General features: G+C 50.5%; 8 protein-coding genes across 8 annotated transcripts; 3 read left to right on the top strand and 5 right to left on the bottom strand.

Annotated features, from left to right (window-relative positions):
- Nucleotides 1-1860: 1860 nt before the first annotated feature.
- Nucleotides 1861-6922, top strand: BROUX77_002040 (uncharacterized protein; the record flags this gene model as incomplete). The annotated part of the gene is made up of 7 exons (XM_073746537.1): nt 1861-2028; nt 2080-2217; nt 2280-2309; nt 2381-2887; nt 2959-4449; nt 4512-5458; nt 5527-6922. 7 exons carry the CDS (start codon nt 1861-1863, stop codon nt 6920-6922), a joined length of 4677 nt encoding a protein of 1558 aa, XP_073607122.1.
- Nucleotides 6923-7691: 769 nt separating this feature from the next.
- On the bottom strand, nt 7692-8979 carry BROUX77_002041 (uncharacterized protein; the record flags this gene model as incomplete). The annotated part of the gene is made up of 3 exons (XM_073746538.1): nt 7692-8121; nt 8209-8857; nt 8943-8979. The coding sequence occupies 3 exons, from the start codon at nt 8977-8979 to the stop codon at nt 7692-7694; spliced, it is 1116 nt and encodes a 371-aa protein (XP_073607123.1).
- Nucleotides 8980-9068: 89 nt separating this feature from the next.
- BROUX77_002042 (uncharacterized protein) lies at nt 9069-9809 on the bottom strand (the record flags this gene model as incomplete). The annotated part of the gene is made up of 1 exon (XM_073746539.1): nt 9069-9809. The coding sequence occupies one exon, from the start codon at nt 9807-9809 to the stop codon at nt 9069-9071; it is 741 nt and encodes a 246-aa protein (XP_073607124.1).
- A 1643-nt stretch (nt 9810-11452) lies between these two features.
- BROUX77_002043 (uncharacterized protein) lies at nt 11453-11887 on the bottom strand (the record flags this gene model as incomplete). Its single annotated transcript, XM_073746540.1, has 1 exon — nt 11453-11887. The coding sequence occupies one exon, from the start codon at nt 11885-11887 to the stop codon at nt 11453-11455; it is 435 nt and encodes a 144-aa protein (XP_073607125.1).
- Nucleotides 11888-13805: 1918 nt separating this feature from the next.
- Nucleotides 13806-15597, top strand: BROUX77_002044 (uncharacterized protein; the record flags this gene model as incomplete). The annotated part of the gene is made up of 2 exons (XM_073746541.1): nt 13806-14742; nt 14795-15597. 2 exons carry the CDS (start codon nt 13806-13808, stop codon nt 15595-15597), a joined length of 1740 nt encoding a protein of 579 aa, XP_073607126.1.
- A 381-nt stretch (nt 15598-15978) lies between these two features.
- BROUX77_002045 (uncharacterized protein) lies at nt 15979-19087 on the bottom strand (the record flags this gene model as incomplete). The annotated part of the gene is made up of 4 exons (XM_073746542.1): nt 15979-16462; nt 16518-16714; nt 16896-18588; nt 18657-19087. The coding sequence occupies 4 exons, from the start codon at nt 19085-19087 to the stop codon at nt 15979-15981; spliced, it is 2805 nt and encodes a 934-aa protein (XP_073607127.1).
- A 1435-nt stretch (nt 19088-20522) lies between these two features.
- BROUX77_002046 (uncharacterized protein) lies at nt 20523-21925 on the bottom strand (the record flags this gene model as incomplete). Its single annotated transcript, XM_073746543.1, has 2 exons — nt 20523-20860; nt 20977-21925. The coding sequence occupies 2 exons, from the start codon at nt 21923-21925 to the stop codon at nt 20523-20525; spliced, it is 1287 nt and encodes a 428-aa protein (XP_073607128.1).
- A 1895-nt stretch (nt 21926-23820) lies between these two features.
- BROUX77_002047 (uncharacterized protein) lies at nt 23821-25216 on the top strand (the record flags this gene model as incomplete). Its single annotated transcript, XM_073746544.1, has 2 exons — nt 23821-24411; nt 24479-25216. The coding sequence occupies 2 exons, from the start codon at nt 23821-23823 to the stop codon at nt 25214-25216; spliced, it is 1329 nt and encodes a 442-aa protein (XP_073607129.1).
- Nucleotides 25217-25395: the final 179 nt, after the last annotated feature.

Genomic DNA, 25395 nt, shown 5'->3' on the forward strand with positions numbered 1-25395 from the left:
CTTGTTGCCTAGTATCCAGTCGATACTATGGGAAACGAGTGGCTACGTTGGGGATTTATTCGCTTTTTGATTACCGCACGTCATTGTTTCTGATCATGAGGGCGTTTTGGTTCTTGGTACATGATGGTTGGAATTTTGGAAAGGGAGCATGGAAAAGCAGGTGTTTTTTATCGGATGCTTATTTTATGGGTGAGAATTTGAAGATTCGCCTCGAAGGACAGACATGCTGAAACTATGTGTGATAACTGACTAACTATTTCAATTAACCAGTTAGTGGACTAGTTAGTTACAATTTGTAATCAGGGTTCGAATGACCATGTAGACATGCCGAAGAGTTGTGGTAACTAGTGTTTTGGAGGGGACATGACCCCTTGGGACCATCATTAGCAGTCACAGCGCTGGCTGATGCTGCGAGAGAAAATAGCAGAGGGGCATAGCGTAAGGGGCAGCAGCCCAAAAGATTCAAGAACGATCTAGGGCAAGCAAGATCAAGATGGATGCTGCTAGGAACGAACGAAGACGATGGATATCTAACGGCTTGCTGAACGCTTCCAGGGCCTGACACGTTGGCTTAATGCAAAGAAGAGGACAGAGGGGAAATAAGAGACGAGAACGAGCGGGAGGGAAGTGGAAGGATGCGAAACGGAATAGCACGAAGAAGAGTTGTTTTAAGCCCCATCGAGCTTATGTCAACAAGATCGCCATGATGAAGGGTGCACGAGTAAACAAATAACAACAACAGAACAGAACAGAAACAAGAGGGCGAAGATGGCGGCAAGGGGAGGATGGTATGCGAGGTGGAATTGGAGAAGGATTGGCAGATGCGTAGATGCTAGTTGTATTAGAGTGTGTCTATAGAAGAAAGATTGTGAGAGGACGGTATTATTTACAAATTTGAATGCTTGGACTTGTCGATATCGTGCCACAACCACTCTCTAGCTACGTGGGCTGTGATTCTGTACCTGCTTGTACCTTGTTCGCTACTCCGACATTTGATCGCCTCGTGGGTAGATTCTCCGCCTTTTTTTCCTCTTGGTTTTTTCCCCTCAAAGCTCTCGATAACAGACACCCACCCATCGTTACTTTTTCTTTGGCGCGTCGTGATTCTGGAACAAGATCCCAAGCCTCTAGAAACAAGCCATTCTCTCGACTCATCTTTTCTCTCACATCCCCCCCTCGTGTCATTGCCATCCCGCCCTGCGACATGCGATAAAACCCCGTCGGGAGCCTTTCTTCCCACGACCACGCACGACCTTGACGGCACTGCCAAAAAACTACTGCGACGGGCTTTTTGCACTCTCCAGCAGCCGCGATATGTAGTGGGCCGCGATAACGACACGTAATTGGACACAACAAACCCCCGGCACGACCTCGAAAGCGAGACGACGTCGAAGATTGCCCGCTGTTGATAACTTGGCCAGCTGTCCTGCCGTCGCACACATACAGACCGACAGACATCTACGCAAAACCCGCGGACAGTAGTTGGCTAGACGCAACTCATCCTTTAGTACTTGGGCGTCCATCTCACATGCGCACATCCATCCAATCCCACCCTATACCGTCACTGACTGCCGCCTATCTGCAGTTTCTGTGTGGACGTCTAAACGTCCAAGGCAGCAAACACCGTTGGAATAGGCTCCAAGGAGGCTGCCATCCGTTGCCTGGTGTCAGCATCAAATCCCGTCCATCTACAAACACCTTATCAATCTCCTCTGGGTGCCGCTGCAATTTTTCCAACTCTCTGTCCGATATCCCACGCCTCTCCTTCAAACTCCAGGCAACCAAACAATCAAGCAAACGACTGCCCACAAACCCACACAACACCCGTAAACACAATCGCCCGCCAAACAAGGCCTAGTCATGGCTAGTAGCCCGCCTTCAACCGGCACTGCTATCAAGGCTGACCGCCAATATCCTCCTAATGCCAGAGTGGCGGCTGTGGCTTCTCGGCCAGACCGCCAGGGTACCCCGCGGAGGGAAAAGATGCGGGAGACCTCCGCAGTACAAGATCCTGGACTGAAAGACTATGCAAGTATTGTCTACCCCAGACCTAGATGCGTAGCAATACTAACCATCTAGCAGAGGCTGGGAGAATGTCTGGGAAAGGGCGCCTTTGGCTCGGTCTACAAGGCCTTCAACTGGGGCACCGGCGAGGCTGTTGCTGTCAAGCAGATCAAGCTTGGGAATCTGCCCAAGAGCGAGCTTCGCATGATTGAGGTATGTCTCATGGGCCCAACGCCAGGAATAACCACATGCAAGTACTAATGTATAGGCTTTAGTCTGAAATCGACCTCCTCAAAAATCTTCACGTAAGTGCAAACACCCTTCATCTGCCTGCAATTTACACAGCTGGAACCTTGTGCTTACTCCATCATGATAGCATGACAACATCGTCAAGTACATTGGCTTCGTCAAATCAACCGACTGTCTCAATATCATACTCGAATACTGCGAAAATGGCTCATTGCACTCGATATGCAAGGCATACGGGAAGTTTCCAGAGAATTTGGTCGGAGTCTACATGACCCAGGTACTCCAGGGCTTACAGTATCTACACGACCAGGGTGTCATTCATCGGGATATCAAGGGCGCAAACATTCTCACCACCAAAGATGGCACTGTCAAGCTGGCCGACTTTGGTGTGTCAACGAGCACACTCGCCAGCGGCCAAGACAAAGAAGCACAGGTCGTGGGAACCCCTTACTGGATGGCACCTGAAATCATACAGCTTTCTGGGGCCTCTCCTGCTTCGGATATCTGGAGTGTGGGATGCACGGTGATTGAGCTGCTCCAAGGACGACCACCTTACCACAATCTGGCAGCCATGCCAGCACTTTTTGCCATTGTCAATGACGATCATCCACCACTGCCCGAAGGCATCTCTCCTGTAAGTCTTTGCACCCTACCAAAATTGCTCTGATTATTTACGTAACTGAAGCTAACCATGGTTGTTTCTAGGCTGCCCGGGATTTTCTCATGCAATGCTTTCAAAAAGATCCCAACCTGAGAGTCACTGCGCGCAAGCTCCTCAGACATGCCTGGATTATTGGCTGTAGAAAGAGCGAGCCTCAGATTTCAAAAGCACCCTCCAACTTCAGCCAAGCCGTAGAAGAAGTCAAGCAATGGAACAAGGCACTCCAATCTTCAGACGCCCCCTTGAGAACGTCAATAGGATCTGATGGAGGAGGACCGCCGTCTGCGCCGCCTCCAAGGCTTAAAGAAAACGGAATAACGCCAGTTAAAGGTGGCCCTCTTAGTCTTGCAAAACCGCGACAGCAACTGACTGAAGCCTTCCGTTCACCAGAGCTGCATGACGATGACAACTGGGATGACGATTTTGCGACTGCCATATCGCCAACTGCACTTCAATTGACGCGTCTCAAACCACAAGACAATTTTGGAGGGCTCCTATCTAGCGATAGACTCAAGGCCTTTGCCTCTATTGACGGTGCATCTTTTGATGATGATTTAGATGGTGATTTATTGACCATCAAAGGGCCCCCTCAACAAAAGTACATGTCTGACTTGAGTGACAACTTCCAGGACCAGACTATTCGGCCTGTTGGACACATCCTGGCTAAGTACCAGGAGAACTCCCCGGAACCTGATGACCCCCCCAGAAAAGAGAACATTAGGAATCGCTCGCGAAGCTCACGTCCACGGTCACCAATCAAGCACGCCAAGTTTGATCCCCCCCAAAAGATAGATTTGGCACTTAGAGAAAGACAAGTCGACGATTACTCGGACTTATTTGTTGGTGACGATGCGGCTTTCAACCGGGGCCTGCATCTTGCTGTCAAGCGTGGGAAGCATCAGGGTGATACACCACAGCTTTTCCATCCATCCGACCTTGCCGAATTCCCCAAGTCCGTCCCAGATACCCCTGTAAATAACAAAATACAGCGCAGCACTGCCCAGCCTGAAATACAGTCTAATGCACCAACCCGGAGACCTAGACTACAGGTTGAAATCCAAAAGTTTGCAGAGAATGATGGCGAGGAAGACTTTTCGGACATTGTTGGGCTCGAGGACAGCTTCCACAAGGACGATGGTAGCGACCGAGGATCCGAAATTACAGATGGTCGCATGATTCTCTCGAAACATTCTGGTGGCTCTTGGCTCGGCGACGAGGAAGAGGAAGATGACCCCTTTGCTTCAATGGACCCAGGCTGGGATGAGATGGATCTTGAGGCAAACATTGCTCGTGATCGCCATGCCCGGCTTTGCGAGCGAGTGGAACAACTTGTGCGGTCACTGCAGATCACCGAAACGGACGATGTCTTGTGTGATGTCACGGAGGAACTGCTAATCATGACGTGTGAGAATCCGGAGGTCAAAAATCTGATCATCAGCTCTCATGGCCTGCTTCCGATCCTGGAAATTCTTGAGCCTTGTAGCGTGAAGAGCAGACAAGATATGATCTTGCTGCTACTGCGAGTTGTGAATGCGGTACGTTTGTCTCAGTGGAACCATGATACTTCAAATCATGATACTAACACGGCAATACACAGATTATCCTTGACGATGTTGAGATTCAAGAGAATCTTTGCTTTGTTGGTGGCATTCCTATCATTTCCCAGTTTGTAGCCCGGCAGTATTCGGATGAGATTCGTCTGGAAGCTGCTGCCTTCGTGCGGCAGATGTACCAAACATCAACCTTGACGCTCCAGATGTTTGTTAGTGCTGGAGGGTTGAATGTGCTGGTAGACTTCCTAGACGAGGACTACGATAGCACGCGAGAACTGGTGCTCATTGGCGTCAATGGCATCTGGAATGTCTTCGATATGCAAGGCCCGACGCCAAAAAACGACTTTTGCCGCATTTTCTCCCGCAGCAAAATTTTGTACCCCTTGGCTCTCGTGTTACATCGCGTTTTGGACGAAGAAGGAGAGGATGAGGTTTCTCGCCTAATTGAGGGTCGGATTGTTGGAATTTTTTATTTGTTCTCACAAGCCGAGAACTATGTCAAGGAGGTGGTAGCTGACCGTCAAGTGCTTAAGAGTGTCCTCAAGGATCTCCAACGCATGTCACCACAACACCAGATCACGATGCTGAAGTTCATTAAGAACCTATCGATGCTTTCTACTACCCTTGAGTCTTTGCATTCTGCTGATGCCATCGAGTTCCTCATTGATCTTCTTGGCTACAGCATTAAGCGGGGCCACAAGCACGTACGCGAAGTATCAAATCAGGTCCTGAACACCATGTTCAATCTATGCAGATTGAGTAAAGAACGCCAGGAGGTAGCAGCTGTGGGTGGTATAATTCCGCTGCTTCTTAGAATCATGAAGACAGAGCGGCCTCCCAAGGAGTTTGTTCTTCCGATTCTATGCGACATGGCACACTCTGGTCAAAAAGCAAGGAGATATCTGTGGCAGAACAAGGGCCTTGACTTTTACGTTTCACTCCTAGCCGATCAGTACTGGCAGGTGACTGCTCTTGATGCTCTTCACGTGTGGTAAGTTTGTTCTTTGTTTGACTTTCATCTGATTCTTGTCAAAAATTACATATTCTAACACGAACCAGGCTCCAAGAAGAGACCGCCAATGTCGAAGGCCACCTCATGCACGGCGAATTTAGCGCTGCTATTATCTCTTGCTTTGATACTAACCGTATCAACTCTTTTGATTCAAACATTCTTGAGCCGCTGCTGAAGATTGTGCGCCTGAGTCCTCCTCTTGCACTTTCCCTCGCACATCCCGAGATGTTTTCGGGAATCGTGCAGCGCTTGAGTCATAAGAAAGCAGTTGTTCGCCTAAACCTGCTTCGTCTCGTGCGCAGCATCATAGATTCTTGCGATCCCGGATACTTGGGAACTGGTGACGGGATCACTTCTCTTAACTCAAGCCAGGTTGAGAGTCTCCTTGACTCTGTTAAGACTCATGCCGAGAAGGACAACGCTGTCCTGGTGCGGAATTTAGCGTCGGATCTTGTACGGTCTCACGTCGATTCTTTGGTAACGTACGAGACTGCAAGTACTTCTTCCCAATCAGGAATGAGCATGGGAGGTAGTATCGGTGTTTCGGGAGGTGGCGGTGTGATTGGGATCAATCTTAATGGAACTGGTGCTGGACGGGGACCGATTCGAAGAGCTGAGTCGGCACCTCGCTACAACAGTCCCTACACTCCAACTTCTGTGAGCAGCCCTTCCTCCTCTATGCCTCCAACGCCAAACGGTGGGCGCCGCCATCGTGCCTCCAACGCAGGACTATCCCGTGACCCCTTTGCAGACGCTTGTGCAAGCCCGCGGCGGAAGACTGTTCAAGATCGTGAGTCGCTGCCGTATCGCCCCCGTAGTAGGGAGGGCTCCATCGGCATTCCTAGAAGGATTAGTGGCGAGCTCGCATCACCTGCTATGACGGGTCTCTCTGGACTATCAGGCATGGCTAAACGACTTCCTCGAGCAGGCAGTGGTTACTCCCGGCATGGAAGCATGTCCAATGGCACTAGTGCATCTGGAAATGGATACTCTCATGGCCAATCGCAATCCCAGACAGGATATCTTCCCCAGCGAGCACAACCGCCCATGTTCCAACACTCTCATTCGCAGTCCCTCTCGCATCTACACACGCCGCCGCACTCTCATCAGCTCAATCCATCTCCATCCTCACCATCTCTCACGGCCGTATCCGCAGCCTCGGCCGAGCGGTTCTCACACGTTTCCCATAGGCGCTCAGAAAGTGCCCTACGCGCCGTCGAGAGCGCCGGCGGGCTCTTACCAATGGGCAGCAAGGAGAACCTAGCCACAGGCAGACTGCGCTCCCCAACGGCACAGGCTGTCTCCCAGGCTATCGAAGGTCCCCAGGGCCTCAGCCAGCAGCAGGACCTGCTGCGCCAGCACAAAAGCAGCCGCGACGGACTGAGCGCGAGCGGCATACTGGCAAAGAGGCGTAGTCGTCTCTCTGTTTCTGAAAACTGGTAGACGGGTCCTGGACTCTAGACTCTGGCAATATCTCTCTTTTTTTTTTTTCCCTCTTCTACTTTCTTGTTTAAAATCCATCTCATGAAATGTTATTTCTCCCCCATTCGATACAAGGTTGATGGCCAAGGGCGCCCAAGGATACGATAGACGAGGTGTCTGTGTATGGCTCCTTTGCTTGAATTTTGTATAGTATACATTGCGTTTTATTTTGGGGGAAAGCTGTGTTATTTCTTTTTCCTTCTTTCCTTATCTGTTTCGTTAGCTTTGGGTAGGCAAGGCGCCTTGTAATTTTTCGGGTTTCTTTCTTTCTCTTTTTTCTACGTGTCATGAGATATGGATTACGAATGAGCTCCGGTCTCTTAATGAATAATCAAGAAAAATCAACATCATAGAGGCGGGGTGCAAGAAATGAATAGATTTTTTTTGATTGATTCTTTATTTACCTGTCTACTCGCGAGGGATTCTCAACATACGACAGGGGACTATTTCTAGTACCAGAAAAATTACATAACAGAAGCAAAAACCAAAATCTAAAACCATGCATACAGAAACCCCACAATCCAAAGTATAATGACAGGAGGTCTCCCACCTGCCCAGCACAGAGGCTGTCCTTCGTCCGCGTGGCCCCAAACAAGACCCAGAGTCCTGGCCTCACCGCTGATGTAGTGATAAAAAGATTTGTGCAAAATAAGAAAAAGGGGGGTTGGCGGCGTATTCACGCCAGAGGGTTGGCAGCACGGTTGCGCGAAAAAAGATTGGGCCCCAGAGGCTAAGCTGCCCCGGGCGGGGTCGGACCAGGCGGTGGAAGGTCGGGTGGAGGGCGAACTGGGGAGTCCCCTTCCTGCGGGTCCGTTCCCGTTACCGTACGGCGGTGTGCTAGAAGCACCGGAGGACTCTTGGCTGCTTTAGATACCAGCCAGATGGCTCCACTCTTGGTGGCTATGAGCTTCTGGAAGAAGCCCTTAGCCATCCGTTGAGGGTTGCGGGGGCAGGCCCAGATGTGCTCCGGGGTAGTCTCAGCGTCGCAGAGGGGGCAGGTTAGCACAGCGTTCAAGTGATTGAAGCGGCGGTGGTAGTCTGCGTAATCTCCGTGACCAGAAAGCGCTGTCAGGACAGCGCGGGCGAGCTTGCGCTCAGTGCCGTCAAGAAGGCTTTTCCAGGCCTTCTTAGGAGCCTCGAGAGGTCGGCTCAGGTGCGGTCTGTTGGCACAACCTTCATTCGACCATCAGGTGCGAAACTCAGTGGTGATGCGGGCGCAGAAATGGCTGCGGGCCCAGGAAAGGGACATCCCTACGGGCGTGTAGGCCCTCTCGGCGCCCATCTTGGCTTGTCGGTCCGCGAGCTCGTTGCCCCAGACGTCGGAGTGTCCCGGGACCCAAATCACTTCCACAGCGGGGGCACCATCTGGCCACGGTCTAGGACCTGGGTGGTCAGGGCTTTGGCCAATCCAGTCGGCGCAAATCGTTTGGGCCCTCCGGAGAAGCTCTTCGGAGGTGCCGGGCTTCGCGCCCCATGTCGTGAGGCGGTACACCGCGGCGAGATTGTCGGAGCAGACCCAGACCTTGCGGCACTGTGGTTTCACCCACGAGTCTACTTCTTCCAGGGCTCTGGCAATGGCCATCACCTCGGCGTCATGAACCTCGGCGTGGAAAGGGATCGGGCAGTTGCCCGTGTCCAGGACTGTCCCGTCCCGAATGATCGCCCACCCAGCGCCGACCCGGCCCTCTCCCAGCTTGGATCCGTCTGTGTATATCCAGAGGTCCGAGGGGGAAGAGGAGCGTACCAAGGCTAGGTGCGCCGCAGCTGCAGTCTTCTTGTCACCCTGTAAATTGGGGCGAGATGATGCAGGCGCGCCCGTGAAGGGGGCCGGGTAGTTTGTGGCCAGGTTGTGCGGGAGCAGCATCTTGAGCCTCCCTATTCTACCCCAGTTTGTGGCTGTCGTTCCGAGCGGGTGGTTTGGCTGCGCGAGAGTGGCCCTAAGTCAGGCCGAACCAAGGCGGCTGTCCAGGACAAAACTCACTGGCGGGAAACCGGACGCTAGGTTGTATATAGCGCATGGGGTTGTGCAATATAGCGGGAGTGCCGCACGAAGACCTCGGCGGACTGTGCGATCAAGGAGTGCCGCGGCCTGCTTCAGCCCACGGGGTTAGCTAGTTGTCCCGGCTCCGTGGTTCCACCAGACGGCGGCGGCGTAGGCGAGCTTGTTCACCACACAAGAGCGGACTGCCGTGAGGGCGCCTTTCACCGGAGCCCCCTTCCAGCAACCAGACAGAATCTGAATGTCGCGTATGGTGGGTGCCGTCCTCTGGGCGACGTCGCGGATGTGCGGCACGAAGGACAGGTTGCGTGACCACCGCATGCCGAGCCATCGTAGGGTATCCTTGGGGTCTATGGCATCTAGTGAGCCGCTATCGGGGAGTAGAAGACCCGGGTTTTGGCCGTGGCGCTTGCGCGTCACGTGGAGGAGTTCCGGCTTGGCAAGGTCGAGCATCATGCCGTTCCTCACACACCAGTTGTTGACAATGTTGAGGGTGTGGGACAGCACCGAGCAGTTGGCTGCCAGAGACGAGCCTGAGCTGACCAGGCAGCCGTCGTCCGCATAGCCGCGGAGGGAGCACGGGAGGGCCATCCTGAAGAGTGGTGCCATGAATAGCATGAACAAGATGGGGGAAATTGGCGAGCCTTGGGGTAGGCTCCCTCCTGTGGGCTGAAGGAGATCGTCAGCGCCATCGAGCACCAACGAGGCCTTGCGGTCCGAGAGGAAAGAGGATACCCATCGGCATGTCTCGGCCGGGCAATCCAGGTCGACCAGACGTTGTACCATGCGGTGCGGCTGCACTGCATCAAAAGCTCCTTTGACATCGAACGTCAAGACTGAGAATTCCATCTAGCGGTCCATGTAGTACTCCAGAGACTCAACCAGACTCAGACACATGTCTTCAACGCTACGCCCAGGCACCGCTCCAGCGTAGTTGTCCCCAATGTGTCCCTTCTCTAGGGCCCAGAGCGAGAGTCGGCGGGCAACAATCCTTTCCAAGCACTTGGCCAGAGTTGGCAGCAGCGAGATGAGCCGGTAGGAACGCGGCGACGACCGGTCCTTCTTGTTTGGCTTGGCGAGGGCAATTACCTTCGCTTGCTTGAAGGGGGAAGGGTGGAGCCCCCAGGAAAAACTGACCTTGAAAAGATAAGTGATCTGCTTCCCCAGAGCGGGTCAGGCTAGCTTCAGGGCGTTGTTGGAGAGGCTGTCTAGACCGGGCGCGGTGTTCTGAGGCTTCCACAAAGCAGCTTTGACCTCGTGCTTCGTGATCGGCTCGGTCCCGACTGGGGCTTGCGACAAGTCTGGAGGGGGCAAGTCACCCGGGCGAGAGGATGGCATGTGCGCGCTGCGGAGAAGTGCAATCTTCTCTGTGGTGTCCTGCACCGTGGCTTCCGCACCCTCCGCCGGCGCTAGCGCTGGCGATGGTCGAGCGGGCGGTTTAGTTCTCCACTTGACGATCTGGAAGATGTCTCGCGCTTGCGTGGCCTTGGCGACCCTGTTGTCGTAGAATCAAACAAAAAAAAAAAAGAGAAGAAAATACTTTCCCGATTCTCATCTCAAACCTTGTGTAACAGCATCATAGGGTCTTCCTAGGGTTACAGTGCATATCGTGATGCAAAAAACAATCTTGCCTAGTCGGAGCTAGACAAGCGATGGTTGATCGACAACGACAGGATTCGAACCTGTGAGGGCGAACCCATATGATTTCTAGTCATACCCTTTAACCACTCAGGCACGTTGCCGATTGATGTTCACAGACGTCATATCTAGTCCTATGTAAGGTTCTCCGAACCGGGGAGTTGGACATCCCCGTAATCCGCCGGGGACAATCCCCCGTGCCGAGAGCCGGTGGCCTTTTAGACTAGACTACACGCGGTTTGTTGCGAACCAAAAACACCAGGTAACCAACCCTGGAGCCCCACAGGCTCGCCCACGGGCTGCGCTGGACAGAGAGTCCTCCTGGCTTCAATGCCGGACCCTAAAAAGTCACAGGAGAAGCTTGAAGTCTACGCGCACCTGCAATCGCTGACCGCCCGGGAGTAGTTTGGAAGATGACATCATCCGACTGCTTCCGTTCGAAATATGCCGTCGTATTGCTGCGAAATAACAGTAGGTAGACGTAAAAGAATCAAATCAAATCAAATCAGGAGTTGGACATCATCTTATTTAGTGTTTGACGAACACTCCGATTGATGTAAAATAGATGAAATGAAATGAAATGAAAAAGAGGAGTTGGACATCTGTCCGAGAACCAATCCAGCGTTGTTTGGTCTTGGTGATTTATGTAAACGTCAAATATATTCAGGCCAAGTCAAGAAACAATGGCACGTTGGTAGATGAAGAATACTCAATGAAATCAGTTTAGTTTCATTTGCTGTGAACAAGAAGAGAATTCCTAACTACTCGCTATTAGTGGAAAAAGAATGAGTTATCGAAGTTTTGTGAAAATTTTGACGTCAGTATCAGACTGTGGTTTTGAAGAAAACTCCATTCTACGTCATCATGCCCAATATAATCTCGCGTGCAACATTTTTGATCTTCCAAATCACTTTGCCGGGCCGCGTTCTTTTGGCATTGTACTTCCATTCATCAATGACGTTGCTAATTGACTCGAGCGGTGTACCCGGGTAGTTTTTCACCATGAGAGAGGTTCGAGCAAAGCTTTCAAGGCGTGCATAGTACTCGGGATGAGATGTTGGCGTTACAATGTCTTCTTTAGTCGGCTCTAGCCCAGTGTTGGGCATGAAGGCATAACGCATGAGAAATCCAATTGTGTATGAAAGCTGAAGGGCCTTCCGTTTATTCTTGATTCCTGTGACCCCTTTGGATTTGAAGATTTCATCTATGGTTTTCCAAAAGGTGTCATGCAATTGTCGATGCTCTGGATGATACATGAAAACTTGTGACTCGTCTTCGTAATGGCCCATGAGATCTTCAAAGATGTAAAAGTCATGGCCGGAATGAACCCAGGTGGATTCCGAATTAGTGCTGTTTGGGAGAGAAGCAGGTGTACTTACAACCACGCCGCCATGTGCAGTGGCTGTAAACTCTATATCACTAGCTACCAAGGGCGGAAGTTTGCTGATTCCGCCGACGCAGCGTAGTCTAGTAGTTCTAGCGAGACAGAACCGTGGGAGATACCTCAAATGTTTAGGGAGACACCTGCGCAAAAGAAGTAATCGACTTTTTGTGAAATCAAGCCTGGGTGTCTTGACAGCTTCAATAGCACCAAGTGGCGAGAACCAAGGAGAGCAAGTGTCCTGAAAAAATCGAGATGCGAGACAAACAGCAATGTGGTTTAGATGGAACATCCAGCTGTCTGTGGCTGGGAAAGCGGATATAATGGAATCACGTATGCCATCCATTGATTCTGGTTGATTTTCGGAAATGACAAAAAGTCTGAAGATGTGTATGGTTCCATCGGTTCCATCAAGCTGCAAAACAGAGCGTGTTTTTTCGACCGAAGGAACACCATTTTGGTGAACTTCCCAGTAAGGGCTTTTGGAGAACTTGGGAGCACATACAAAGGGACGAAACTGTGTAGTGACTCTGGGGTTGTCGTTCTTTTCAAACTTGAAGTTGATATATTCTTCTCCGGATGAAGATAGAACTGCCGGTTCGTTTAGCTCACATTTGATGAAACTTAGGCATATGTCTATAGCTTTTGCGGGGTTGATTTTACGATAGGCAAAGAGCGGGAACTCGGGGACAGGTGTTGTCGGCCGTGTGATTGGGGCGGGGGGAAAGTGGATGACAATACCCTCAGGCATAGCGGCCGTTGGGAAAGAACTAGAGAATTAGAGTAGCAGATGAGGATAGAGCATCATAGGAAATAAGAATGATTTAGACGTAGATAATAGGAAAATGGTGGGGGTACCGAGAGTGAAGACGATATTGTAGGTGGCATTTTTCAGAAAGGAAGAAAATAATGTAAATGCGGGGGTCTGGAGATGCTGAAGATATGCAGTCTCTGAAGATGACAACAAACCAGCGGCTAGTTGAGGAAGTTGCAGTCTGTCCATGTAGATGCAATATTGATACCGGAAGTACTTGACGGGAAGGAGGTTCTCCAGAGTGGGGCTTTGTTTGCCTTGATTCGGAAGGCGGAAGGATCCTGTTATTGTATAGTTGGTGGTTATGGTTACTACCTTGCATCGATGTTGATTTCAGGCTTAGTAATCTAAATTGTGCATGCCTGCATAGCTGGGGATGATGTGTGAGTTGTAAGTTGTAACTAGTTATGCACAGCCAACTGGTTATGCTTCCGTTGCACAAGTCCAACTTCGTTTCGTGAAGGCCACCGGCCGGATACATATCCTACCAGTGCTTGTTCTTCCGCAATCTCGCTGTGGCTGCAGGCCTCTTCAGCTGGCCGCCGAGAAGCTTTCCCTCTGGCCTGATTCGCCCGATTGCTTTGATCTGCTGCGCAAGCTGCATGCCTGTAAAATGCCAAGACATGAAGAAATTCAACGGGAAGAGGACCCAGGCAAGGGCGTTGAAGATATTCCCAAGTTGAGTGTTATTTTGGCCTGTAAAGTGCCCGGCAGGGACTCTGATGACGAACAACTTACCTTGTCACCAACAGAGAATTGCTGACCGGAGACTTTTACATGCAAACCCAAGCATACGTTTGTCCGTTCAAGTCAGTTGGTAATGCCTGTATGTACGCACCTGCGAACAAAGACGCACCATACCGCCTGTCTTTTGTGCCCTGGTAGACATACAGGCCTCTTTACCTTGGCACAGATATAAAGATCAAGATGCCCCCTTTGCTCTGGGTACAGGCTTTACATGACACAACCACCACTTTTGTTCCTTCGTTTGATCCCGACACTATACTTCAACATGTCTCCTTGTTTTGTGCGCAAGCGCCTGATCGTCTGCTGTGATGGCACCTGGATGAACTCGGATGGCAGCACTCAAGTCCCCTCGAATGTTACGCGCATGTCCCGCTGTTTTTCCCACCACTGCACTGACGGAACCTTGCAGATTGTCAACTATCAGTCTGGAGTTGGCACTGGCAGCAACGCCCTTGATAGTGTTGTTGGCGGCGCTTTTGGAACCGGAATTGCTGAGCGGATCCGTGAAGCTTATGCTTTTCTGTGCACCAACTACTCTCCCGGCGATGAAATTATTCTCTTGGGCTTCTCGCGGGGAGCTTTTACCGCCCGCTCAGTCGCTGGCATGGTGGCTAGCCTTGGCCTTCTTACTGCCGAAGGCTTGAAAGACTTTATGCCCATCTTCAAAGACATGGAGAACTGGGGAAATAAGGGACACAAGGACAAATCGCCTACACGTCCTTTCCCTAATAAACCCTGGCCTCGTGATCCCTTAGATAGAGACATGGTCATTCAGACTGCCCGAGAGTACCGCAAGAGGCTGGAGGAAGCTGGTCTGACCCAGGTCTATTACGAAGAACCAGCGGAAGCCCATAAAACACGGTTTGAAAGCAGCAAAAAGTTGATCACGATCAAAGCTGTTGCTGTGTTTGACACTGTTGGAAGTCTAGGTATTCCGCAAGTTGGATGGATGCATAGACTAGGCTTCCATCCTTCTCATAAAGAGTACCAGTTTTGGGATACTACCTTATCAGACCGCATTGAGCATGCGTTCCAAGCTTTGGCCCTGGATGAGACCCGACCCCCCTTCAGTCCTGCTGTCTGGGAGAAGAGTGAGGACGATGAACAGTTGTGTGATCTTCGGCAGGTGTGGTTCCCTGGCTCGCACTCAAACTGTGGCGGAGGCTGGCCGGATCAAGAGATAGCCAATATCTCTATGGCGTGTAAGTCTCCTTCACCTTTTATGCTATTGCTAGTGCTAACGTTGAAACATAGGGATGATGGATCAGTTGGCCTCAATTGGCTGTGAATTCAATTTTGACACCCTTGATCGGTTCTTGCAGGACTCAAAAGAGTATACCAAGAACCTCCGCGTGTCTGACCGTCCTAAGCTTCCACCTATCAGCTCGCAATTATTTGACTTTATCAAGAGCGTCGGTGGACAAGCCCAGGACTACGTTCGGCCTTGGGGTTGTGGCAAAATATTTAAAAAGATCAGCCTGTTCTACACCCTGGCGGGCACCATCACCCGTTCTCCTGGACAGTATCGCGGAATCAATCCCAAGAATGGCCGGTGGAAGAAAGAATACCTCCAAAACACCAACGAGCGTATCCACAGCTCTGTCCGTATACGTCTGCAGAGCCGTGGCCTGGGTCTGAACGACAAAGCCGTATGGAGTTGCCCGGCCCTCTCTGGCTGGGCGCTCGAGAGGAAATTTCATCTTGATGTCGTTGACCCGGTCACGACCCGTGTGGCGTGGCTTCCTGAGGCATGGCTCGCCGAGGAGAAGGAAACGGGTTTAGTCCATCAAATGTCCACCGAAAATGGACGTTGGGTGTGGGTGTACCATGGTGAAAAGCCACTTTCCACTGACACCATGGTGGAAGAGTCGATTGGGCCGATTGAACAGCACCTACTGCATTTCCTAGGAAGTGATTCATGGAAAACGCTGGAGTTTGCAGACAAGGTCAAGGCCGAGGATCTGGTGCATCCGCCCCCGCAACGGAAGCACACGCTCCGTGAGACGGTCACTTCAATGTGGGGGCACGTTTACCGCATGTTTGCCACTCCTACATAGAGGAGATTCGTTAGTGTAACGTTGGACTGGTGGGAAGTCCCTATTGTACAAGTGTTTGTGATTCAATGTCTTGGTAGTTGTCTATAGTACTAGTTTTAATGCGCCATTGTTTTTCCCCTGATTCACATTGCACAACATCAAGTACTACATTATCCTGAGCAATGGAATAGATTGCCAGTTTCTGCATTGCATTAATGAGCTCTGCTAGTTAGAAGAAAAAAACTGCTGCCTGCATTACCTACTCATGGGATCGTGTTGGACCCTCACCACTGACTACATGAACTCTGTGATATTACCACGACAACACCTCAGCTTCAAGAACACTCCCCTTGGCCACCCATGTCAACCAAGCCTTATTTCAACCCCTTTCTTCCCTCAGATTCAAGCCAGTACAAACATCATGGTCGCAACTGCAACCACAAGAGCTCCATAAATGGAGGCCCCGATCTCTATCGCAGCACTTTGGATGATTGATAGCTCAGCAGCATCCGTTGATGTAGTTCTCGTGTGCTCTATAGAATGATTGGAAGACACGAAACTATTGCCATAAAAGGCTGACGTCGTACCAATAGACCCATATGTGCTTGTGCTAACTGTACGTGTACGCGTCACAGTCAAAGTCAAAGTCAATGAAGACTTGACTTCAGTTGTGAGAGGGCTATTCCGAGACAGCTCAATTGGTGCAGCAGTGGCAATGGTAGAAAGAGTCAAGGGGGATACCTCAGGATATTCATTCGGGACGAATGATCCGTATCCACCTGAAGCAGCGTTGTAGTTGTCACCCAGTGTCTCAGTCGAAATCATGCTGGTAACAGCGGTGGTGAGACTATCCCAATCAAGACAATGGGTAACAGTTACAGTGTGACTAGTGAAGTTAACGAGATATACGTCACGGCGAGAAAACATTTGAATTTACTTACTATTCGTTGTACATGTTGGTTGATGTGCTCTTCATAGTAGGCGTTTCGGTGGTGGCCACTTCTGCTGCACTGCTAAGGGTCGTGGTAGGCTCAAAAGAGTTTTTACCAGAACTGTCGCTGGGGCTACTAACTTTGATTCTATAAGACGACAGAGATTCAAACGGCTTAGGGATAATAGTAGCCTCTCGTGGTGTTGACTGGCTAGTATTCTGAGATACTGGGGCACACAGTAGGAGCCACCATAGAACCAATAGTCAAAGTTGCCGTCTCAGCAGTTTGGTTGAAGCTAGAAGGCTTCATAGCAGCAGTAGTAGCACTAAGAACATGAGTCCTGGCGCCTGTAGGGTACACATATCCGAATGCTGTTCTATTGCTTACAAGACCCGTCGGGTTGAAGAACGACCCACCAGTTGTCAATGTTCTCAAGTCACCAACATGAGGTCTACTAGTGAAATTTAAACGTGGCCAAGTTACAGTCGAGAAAGCAGGCACTTCATGGTTTGTTGGGCTCAGCAGTGCAGTCGCGTTCTGAGAAGGACCTGGTTGCGCCAATGACCATGGCGGTAGCGTATTCACGCCATCAGCTCGGATATCAACACTGGCAGAAACTGCATGATTATTCCACTCATGTGCAGACTTTTTAAGTGCTCTTCTCCGGTCCACGGCTTGCCTATCATTCAAAGTTCTAAAAATGCCAGTACTGCTCTCAGCGGATGGGGCGGGATTGCCTTTTGAGTATGCTCGGGTTGCTGGTGAAGGTTGGAAAAGTACTGGATAGACACGTTGGAAGTCGGCACCAAAGGAGTCCACGCCTCTGACATAGACAAAGAATGTCTTGATTTTGCCGCCGTATCTATCCATTTTCAAAAAGGATTTCGGAAGCTTAGTAGGTCCCAAGAATATATGCTCGTCGGTGAAGTCATTTCCGTCAGAGCCAGCAGTGAGCTGTAGTGCCGGGATTTGTGGCTCTCGAGTCTCTGCAACGGACTCATTGCGAAGACCATGGTAGTTGGGACTACGTAGAACCCAAAGCGGATCTGAGCTGCCCACAGGGCCGTATAACTCAGCATCGACTTCTAACAACATGTCGACTGGCGGCTTCGAACCGATATCAAAGTAGCCCTCGTGACCAAATCTACCAACACTCTCCACAAATGAAAATCCGAGGAGTTGAAGGCAAGACTTGCCTCCGACAGCCACAGCAAATGTGCCATTTTTGGAATTGTTGTTTCTTGGCAGCTCCAGACTCCAGACGCCAGGCTGGGGGGCAATCACATTCATTGATGCATGAGTTCCAGATTCATCGACAGCCTGGTTCCAATCGCTTTCTGTGAGGGATTTGGCGTTAGGCGGTGAAAGGGACACAGAACAACCATTGCAGGAAATACCAACCGATAAGAAAGTCATCTGACTGTCAACAACAAACGGGAATGAAAGTGGCGAGTCGAGCATAGGAAGGGCATCAGCTACAAGTAAAATGGGTGACAGAGAAATGAGCTTCAGCGGATTATAGGGCTCTCTGATTTCTGAGCTTCCACGTTTATCGATGCTGTGAGAAGATACAACCCCATCAATATGAAGCGTGGTAGATGCCAGGCGGGACAGGTCATGTCTCCTTTTTACTGGGGGTTCGTTACTGCTATACTGAGTCTCAGTCGGCAGACTGAACAAAGCCCGAAGCTGCTGAGGGCTTATCTCATCAATCAAATTGTCAATAAACTGCTGGGTGGCGGCCGTTGCAAAAGCAGCAGTATCAAGGTAAAGCTGATTAGGGGGTGAGCACGAAGAGTCAAGAGAGTCTTTGTTAGGTTTAGAAATAGCTCCCGTGGTACTAGAGACTCCAAAGATTGGAACTGGGCCAGGAGATGTTGAGTTGATGCTTAAAGTTCCAGTTGAAAGGGGAAGCACGTGGGTAGAAACTGTGAAGTTTGCCTGCAGGGTTTTCTCGGAGGCCAAGGGTTCGTTCGCCGTTTCTGGAGCCGAGCTACCATGATCACTGGTCAGTTTCACTGCCGCCAGAGAATCACGACGGAGCAGTGAGAGCTTTGAATGGTCAAGTTCTAACCAATTCCTAGAGTCACATGGACCGTATTAGCTTTGTATCCCATCTCATTGATCGCTTAACCTCTTGCAACCTACATGTGCGCACAGAAGTCCTGTACACCTCGCAAAGCCTTTCCCAGCAGAATCTGCGCCGTGTTGCCATCATCTTTCTCTAGCGAGGCGACAATTGCTTCGCGAAGCGCAGCCAGCAGCTGCTGGCCCTCGTAGATATCTCCGTCGCCAAAACGCCAAGCAGCATCATGTGTCTCGTGATAAATGTCTGCCTCGGCGTTGGCCCGGGCCACGGTCTGAATAGCACTCACAACCTCCTGGGGGAGCTGCACTGATCCATTTGCACAATTGGGGTTGCTGCAGATTTTGTCGTGGGCAAATGCAATATCTGAGAGGACATTGATCGTTAGCGCTTCATGAGAAATACTTGGGTGACTTTTGAGACGATCATGGAGTTTGATTGGGGTGAAAGCAGTAGCCAGCGGCGCCAGGTAAAGGATATCAAGAAGCTTCATTGCGTGATGAGGGAAGGGGAATAGTAGAATAGGCAAAGAAGAGGGTGTCCAGCACGAAGGGTATAAGTGATCGGCATTAACGTAAACTGTCAGAGCAATCGGAGGTCTTCAAAAATCCCCTTGGAAGTCCCTGATCACTCTGTGTGTCTTGTTCTTCCCCATGAGACTAGCATCGTGGAGATTCCTGGTTGTTTTAATATACTTCCCAGCTCTCTCTCAAGAATAAAGCATCATCTCTGCTGTGGTCTCCAGATGCTAAATGTAACCATCCATCAGATACCCCTTCTTCTCAGTATGAATGTATTTTGATGTTTGGCAGATACGGGATTCTGGCATTACAACCCGAGAGAATGATCCTCTTCTTTTACTCTGCATCAAGATACAGCGTTCCCGTCTCGTATAGGGTACTTGTCTTTCACGGAATCAGCATTAAAGCCAGCGGTTCCATGGATGCATCTAACCTTCCACCCTCAATTTTCTATGCCCAGGCCCGACCCAGATGACACATGCTTCTTTGCATCGTGTAGCCTATTATCCGGCCATCTTGAACTTCACAGACGGCCCCACTAGAACCTCTCGGTTCTCTTGCTCACTTTTTGTAATTCGTGCTACTTTGTAGCTGATGGCGATTCAACACAAACTTCTCTATTTGCAAATACTTCGCCTTTCTAAAGACGTTTGATATCTGTTAGCTTCGCTCGGCTGTTTGCGTTCCCAGATGTTTCTACCTCCTTTGCGTCTCCATTTCACTATATCTCTCCTGTATACAAAACTCTGCCGAGATATAGTATCAAGATCAGTTGGTATCGTTGCTCAAGCACACATATAGCCGATACCTTACCGTGGATCTTTTGGGAGTCCTCAGGTACCGGTTCCGTTGGTATGAAAGAATTGGGTAACTATCCATAGTTCTTCATTAGGTTTTGTGTGTGATGCTGTGGAATTTGAATGCAACGATGTTTAACGAATAAAGTCGGTAGTCATGCCCTAAATAGTGCATACTATCCTGAACATAATATCATGTACCGTGGCAATTGAGGACTTGTCAATATTCACATGCTGAAAAATGGGAAGCAGTCCAACCAAAAGAGTTCCTATTATCAAAACTATCCAAACCATCACCTCACGTCTGAACTAGTGCGTCCAAAGATGTGTTTGAGGGTATAACCAACAAGGGAATCAAAAAAGACGCGAAAAGAATAGAAAATGCCAAAACAGACAAGAGACTGATAGGAGTAGCAATTAACTGGGTTATACGACGAGTGTAGAGCCACGTACAACTCCATGAAACCAAGTGGAAACAAGTAAATGGAGGTAAGTCTGTATTTCCCGGGGTAGGCGGGAGAAACAGCGGACAGCAACTGTTGGTGTGATGGAGGCGGCCAGGTATTGGCCAAGACCACTGAGAATCAAAGTCCTCATGTGCCTCCATCATTTAATTGGTCGTTGTGGGAACAGTTGCTTCCGTCTGCTTGCCCGGAATCTCTAGGCCTGCTGACTGGCACATACGTTTGTATGTTTCGAGCTCGCGATACAGGCGCTCACACTCGGCTTTGAGCTTCTCGTTTGATTGGCTTAGCTCACCAATAGCCTGCTCGGTTAGTAGCTTTTCTAGCGTCCACTTTTCAATATTGGACGCCTCGTTGGCTTTTAGCTGTTGGATGAACTGCACTGCCTTTTGCAGGATGGAGCCCTTGTTTTTCTCGCATTGGGGTACGATCTTGGCGAGTTCGTTGATGCCCTCATTGATGGTTTCACGTCGCCGACGTTCCACTAGAGATGGATGGGCATTAGTAGGCGACCTGTAAACAATAATCGGCGGACGTAACCCTTCGCGTAGAAGGGCTGGGCCAAGTTTGGAGAATTGGACAAAACCAATGGCAACTCACCCTCTTTGTGATTGTCTTTGCGCTGTTTATGCCATTCAGGCGTGCCTACTGCTGGCTTTCGATGGTGCAAACACATATCAGAATGGGTGCGAGGCACAAGACCTAGTGTATGGTCGACATGACCCACATTGACATCGGGATACGCAGACTCATGAGTTGACTGCGGAGGTGGTGGAGTAACAGGGACTACCGAGACAGGGTGCGTAGCAGGTGCTGATGATACGTTGATCTCGGCTGTGGGCGCCGGCGTCTGGCCAAATTGCTGTTCAGTCGGTGTAGGTACGTGGATGGTGGGATACATGGTGCCCAAGGCGGCGGCTGCGGTGCTTGATGCGTTCGCGGGATCGGCGGGGTCGGCGGGAGGTTCTGGGTGGTGATGCTGATGCGAGTGGGCATGCTGTTGGTGAGGAGTGTGAGGAGTATGAGCAGTAGGGGCGAGAGGGCTTTGCGTGTGAGTGAGAGGACTGTGAGTATGGGTATGCTCCACATTCATAGCCAAAGAAGCTTGTTCATGGGCCTCGTTGGCATCGCGAGTAGCCTGCTGTAGAGCCGACAGAGCAGCAACAGTGGCCGCATTAGTCATGCCGACAATGTTACTACTACTCGCTGCGGCGGCAGCTTCCACAGCACTTTCAATGAAGCTCAAGTTGGGCGCATCAGTGCCTAGTAGCGGGCCACCACTGGTGGTGGGAATGGCGGCGGCCGTAGTTGCGGGCGTAGAAGTAGTGGTGGTGGCGGGGGCGGCGATAGCAGGAGTGGGAGCGGCAGCCGTGGTGGCGGCCTGAGTGGTACTCATGGGAGCAGAAGTAGCGGGGGTAGTAGCAGTGGTGGTGACGCTACGCTTGCGTTGTTCATCCGGAACATCGCCGAATTCTCGCTTGCGCTTGGAGGACGGCGATGGTGAGCCTCCTTTGAGGAAGTCAACCGTGTCGACAACGGTGTCACTCATATTGTGTGATTAAATGATGATGGGGTAGACGGTACACTGATATGTAGTTAGCATGGTTGCCATCACAAAATAATTTGAGGCACAATATGTATGATTGGCCAAGTATCACGAGTGAAGTTATCACGAGTCCTTGTCGCAATAGCCTGCAGAATGGACATTTGTAGAGTAATACAATCCAGACTTAGATGGCAAGCCTTGTGTTGGGTCAAGTTTTGGCGATTCACGCCATTTACGTGGTGAATGTGTGTGCATGCAAATTAGTCACGACTTCGCGATAATATTCATGAGACATCAGATGGAGGTGACGCGACAAATAAGATGGCGCAAATCTGCTCCTGCAGTAGAAAGCAGCAAAGGGCGAAATTGAAGTGGTGTTTTCGCCCGGACAGGGAACAAGAAAAAAATGAAGACATACATGTCTTCGGTGCGGCTCACCGACATTAACGAGCTCCCAGGGAGTCGAAGCTAGATTAAGAAAAATCACGGGAGTTGTGTTCACGTGGTCTGAGGAGCAGCGAAATCTCGTGATCTGGCGTTCAGTGTCGAGAGTCAGTACAGCGACGCGTGTTTACAGCGGTGCTCACAGGAAGCAGGGCCAAGCGGAGCACGGGAAGGAGACTTGCCTGGACGGCGTTCGGTGGGAAAAGGCGACGGATTGTTCAAGTTAAAAGTAGAACGGCGACTGTGTGACTCACGATCGTGCGAGCAGAAATCAGTCGACGAGGCGTCTGGGAAACAAATGAAAAGTTCGTCGATTTGTCTTTTCGCGTGTGCGATGCGCCAGCGCCAAGTTACAGCAGTCCGGGGGTGCTGAGCGATTCTGTATCTGACGAGTGGGTGGGGGTGGGTTGGCTGCTTTTGGATCTCTCGTCTGGGTTAAGCGGGTGTCATCAGGTCACGCGGAAGACAGGTGGATGAGGGAGAACACGTGAGGCGTTGCGTGATGGGAAAAGATGGGGAGCCAGAGGCTTTTTTACATGGCTGGGTCCCGAGAGCGGCTTTCTGCCTGAATTCTGAGGCCGCAAAAGGACAAGCTCCAACCTGCCACTGAAAGCGGGGCAGTTTGGTGCAACCAACAGCAGCCGGGTTGGTGTTGATGTGTATGCATAACTAACTACAAGTACTACACTACTCTGCCCGAAAGGGCAAAAGGCCTACTCTCCGGGCCAGAGGGAATATTTCCCTTCAGCTGAGTATGCGCTTCACACGACTAGGTGAATGGCTAGAGAAGGTACAAGGAAGAGTGCCAAAAGCGGACGTCCTTGGCTTGATTCTTGTTCACTCAAGCTTACCTACCTACCATCCATTATGCACGCCGGGCCGCTGGCGCCTGGGAAGCCTGGGGACAGGCGGCACTCTCTATATTAAACTACACACTTTCTGGTTCAGCTGAATCCACAGTGATTGGTATCTCAACACTTGGCTTTCAGCGCTCACTTTAAGAAATTGTGCTGAAAGTACTGTGCATAGTATCCTTCGTAAATCTGTAAACGTAACGCGAAAAAGTACGCATAGTCCGGGTTTCCCCGGATGGCTTTTTGCTCTCGTGGATACAAGAGTACAAGGTGTGGGACCCACTCTCAATCTTGATCTGACGATACTTATCGATAAGCAAGGAGCTATTGCATATCGGTCTCCACATTGGATGTATGTTACCATCGTCATCTATGGAAGCTCAAGAAGTTAATGTCATTAGATGGCTAACTTGCTTTCGACCTTTTGACATTGAGTTGAATATTTCCTTAATTATCGCTTGTTTGCCCCCCTGTTTCGATCCGACTTAGAATTTTCTTTTGGCCGCCGCCCTCTTATGAAAAGCTGAACACTTCACAACCCCGAAAAGAGCCGACCTTAAAGCTGATTTGACCACGCCGAAACCCATTGCCCTTCTCACGATGGCCGACCCAGAGAACATCACCATCAAGCATGCGGACCACTTGCTCCTTGAGCAGCAAATGGTTCGCCTGCCATTCGAGCAACTACGCAAAAAATTCCGCGGCGCCCATGTGGCCATAGAAAAAGAAAGCGCCAGTCTCAAGTCGGCCGCCCAGGAAGCCGCCACGTCTGCCATGCGCCAAGTCAACGACCGCGATGCGACAATCGAGTCACTTGACGCCATCATCCAGCAAGTCGAAAACCTCAAGAATAAGCTGGAGGGCTATGCCGACGAAGAGGAGAGTCTTGTCTCTGACTTGAACGAACGCATAGAGCACATAGACGACTTATACTCCCTCAACACATATCAAGACGTTGGCTATGATGCCTGGAGCCATAACCGACTTGACCGTCTCATTGCGGATTACTTGCTTCAACAAGGCTTTCCAGAAACGGCCAAGGCCCTGGCCGGAGAAAAAGGCATCGAGGCGCTCGTTGACGTCGAGCCCTTTGTTACCTGGGATAAAATACGAACGTCATTGCAAAACCACAGTGTTACCGAGGCACTGGCCTGGTGTTCAGAGAACAAGAAAGACCTACGAAAGATGAGTGTAAGTTTGAGTGCTTCATTATCTATAGAGCCCTCGGTGCTAACTTTCTCGCCTTTCCGTCTTGCAGTGTAGCCTCGAATTTATGCTCCGTTATCAGCAATACATTGAAATACTGCGAGCCGGAGACGAAACCCGCTTCGTCAAAGCCCTTCAACACAACCGCAAATATCTCATTCCTTTCCACAAGCAATATCCAACCGCAGTGATGCAGGCCTGTGGTCTCTTTGCATACAGGCCCGAGCCAGACGAGGACGGAAACTATTCATGTGAAACGTGGTCGCCCTCACGCTGGACAGAACTGTGCACCATCTTCACCAGAGCCTTCCACACGCTCTATGGCATTCACTCCAAGCCACTACTACACGTCGCATTAAGCGCCGGCCTCTCGGCCCTCAAAACACCCCGATGCCATGTCTTTGGCACCGAGCACGTCCCAGTGACGTCTCCGCAGCAAGCCGAAATCCTTGCGAGTTTGCCGCCGGAACTCAAGAGCACATGCGACAAGCTGTTCGCTACGCGCCGTAGCCGCATGGTCGGCTACATTGAAGGATACGACGCCCGCGAAACCATGTGCCCGACTTGCTCGCCAGAGCTCAATGAACTGGCCTGGTCCGTGCCGTATGCCAACCACACACGCAGCTGTGTCGAGCACGACATGGTCGTGCTACCCAATAGAAATGTCTTTAGCAAGTCAAAGCTGCTTGACTATTCCAAAAAGCTCATGCTTCCCCCCGACGAAGTCAAAGATCTGCGCTCTGGCGTTGTTTACAGTGCGGAAAGTATGAAGAAGATCTTCATCACCTAGACCCAGACTGGTTCTCTGTCTCTGTTCTGTGCCTTCTCTCTGTATTTAAAGCGTCAAATTGGCCAACTGTCTTTCAACCTAGCAGCCAACTTCTCAGCTGCTCAATAATGTTGCTGTTCTCTTTTTTGTTTCGGCGTCTTAGTGGGTTTCTTGTTGTTTCTGTAGTTAGGAGTTTAGTT

This window comes from Berkeleyomyces rouxiae (assembly GCF_048999995.1).
Source record: "Berkeleyomyces rouxiae strain 22BRR77 chromosome Unknown BrBRR77_ptg000002l, whole genome shotgun sequence".
Lineage (NCBI taxonomy): Eukaryota > Fungi > Ascomycota > Sordariomycetes > Microascales > Ceratocystidaceae > Berkeleyomyces > Berkeleyomyces rouxiae.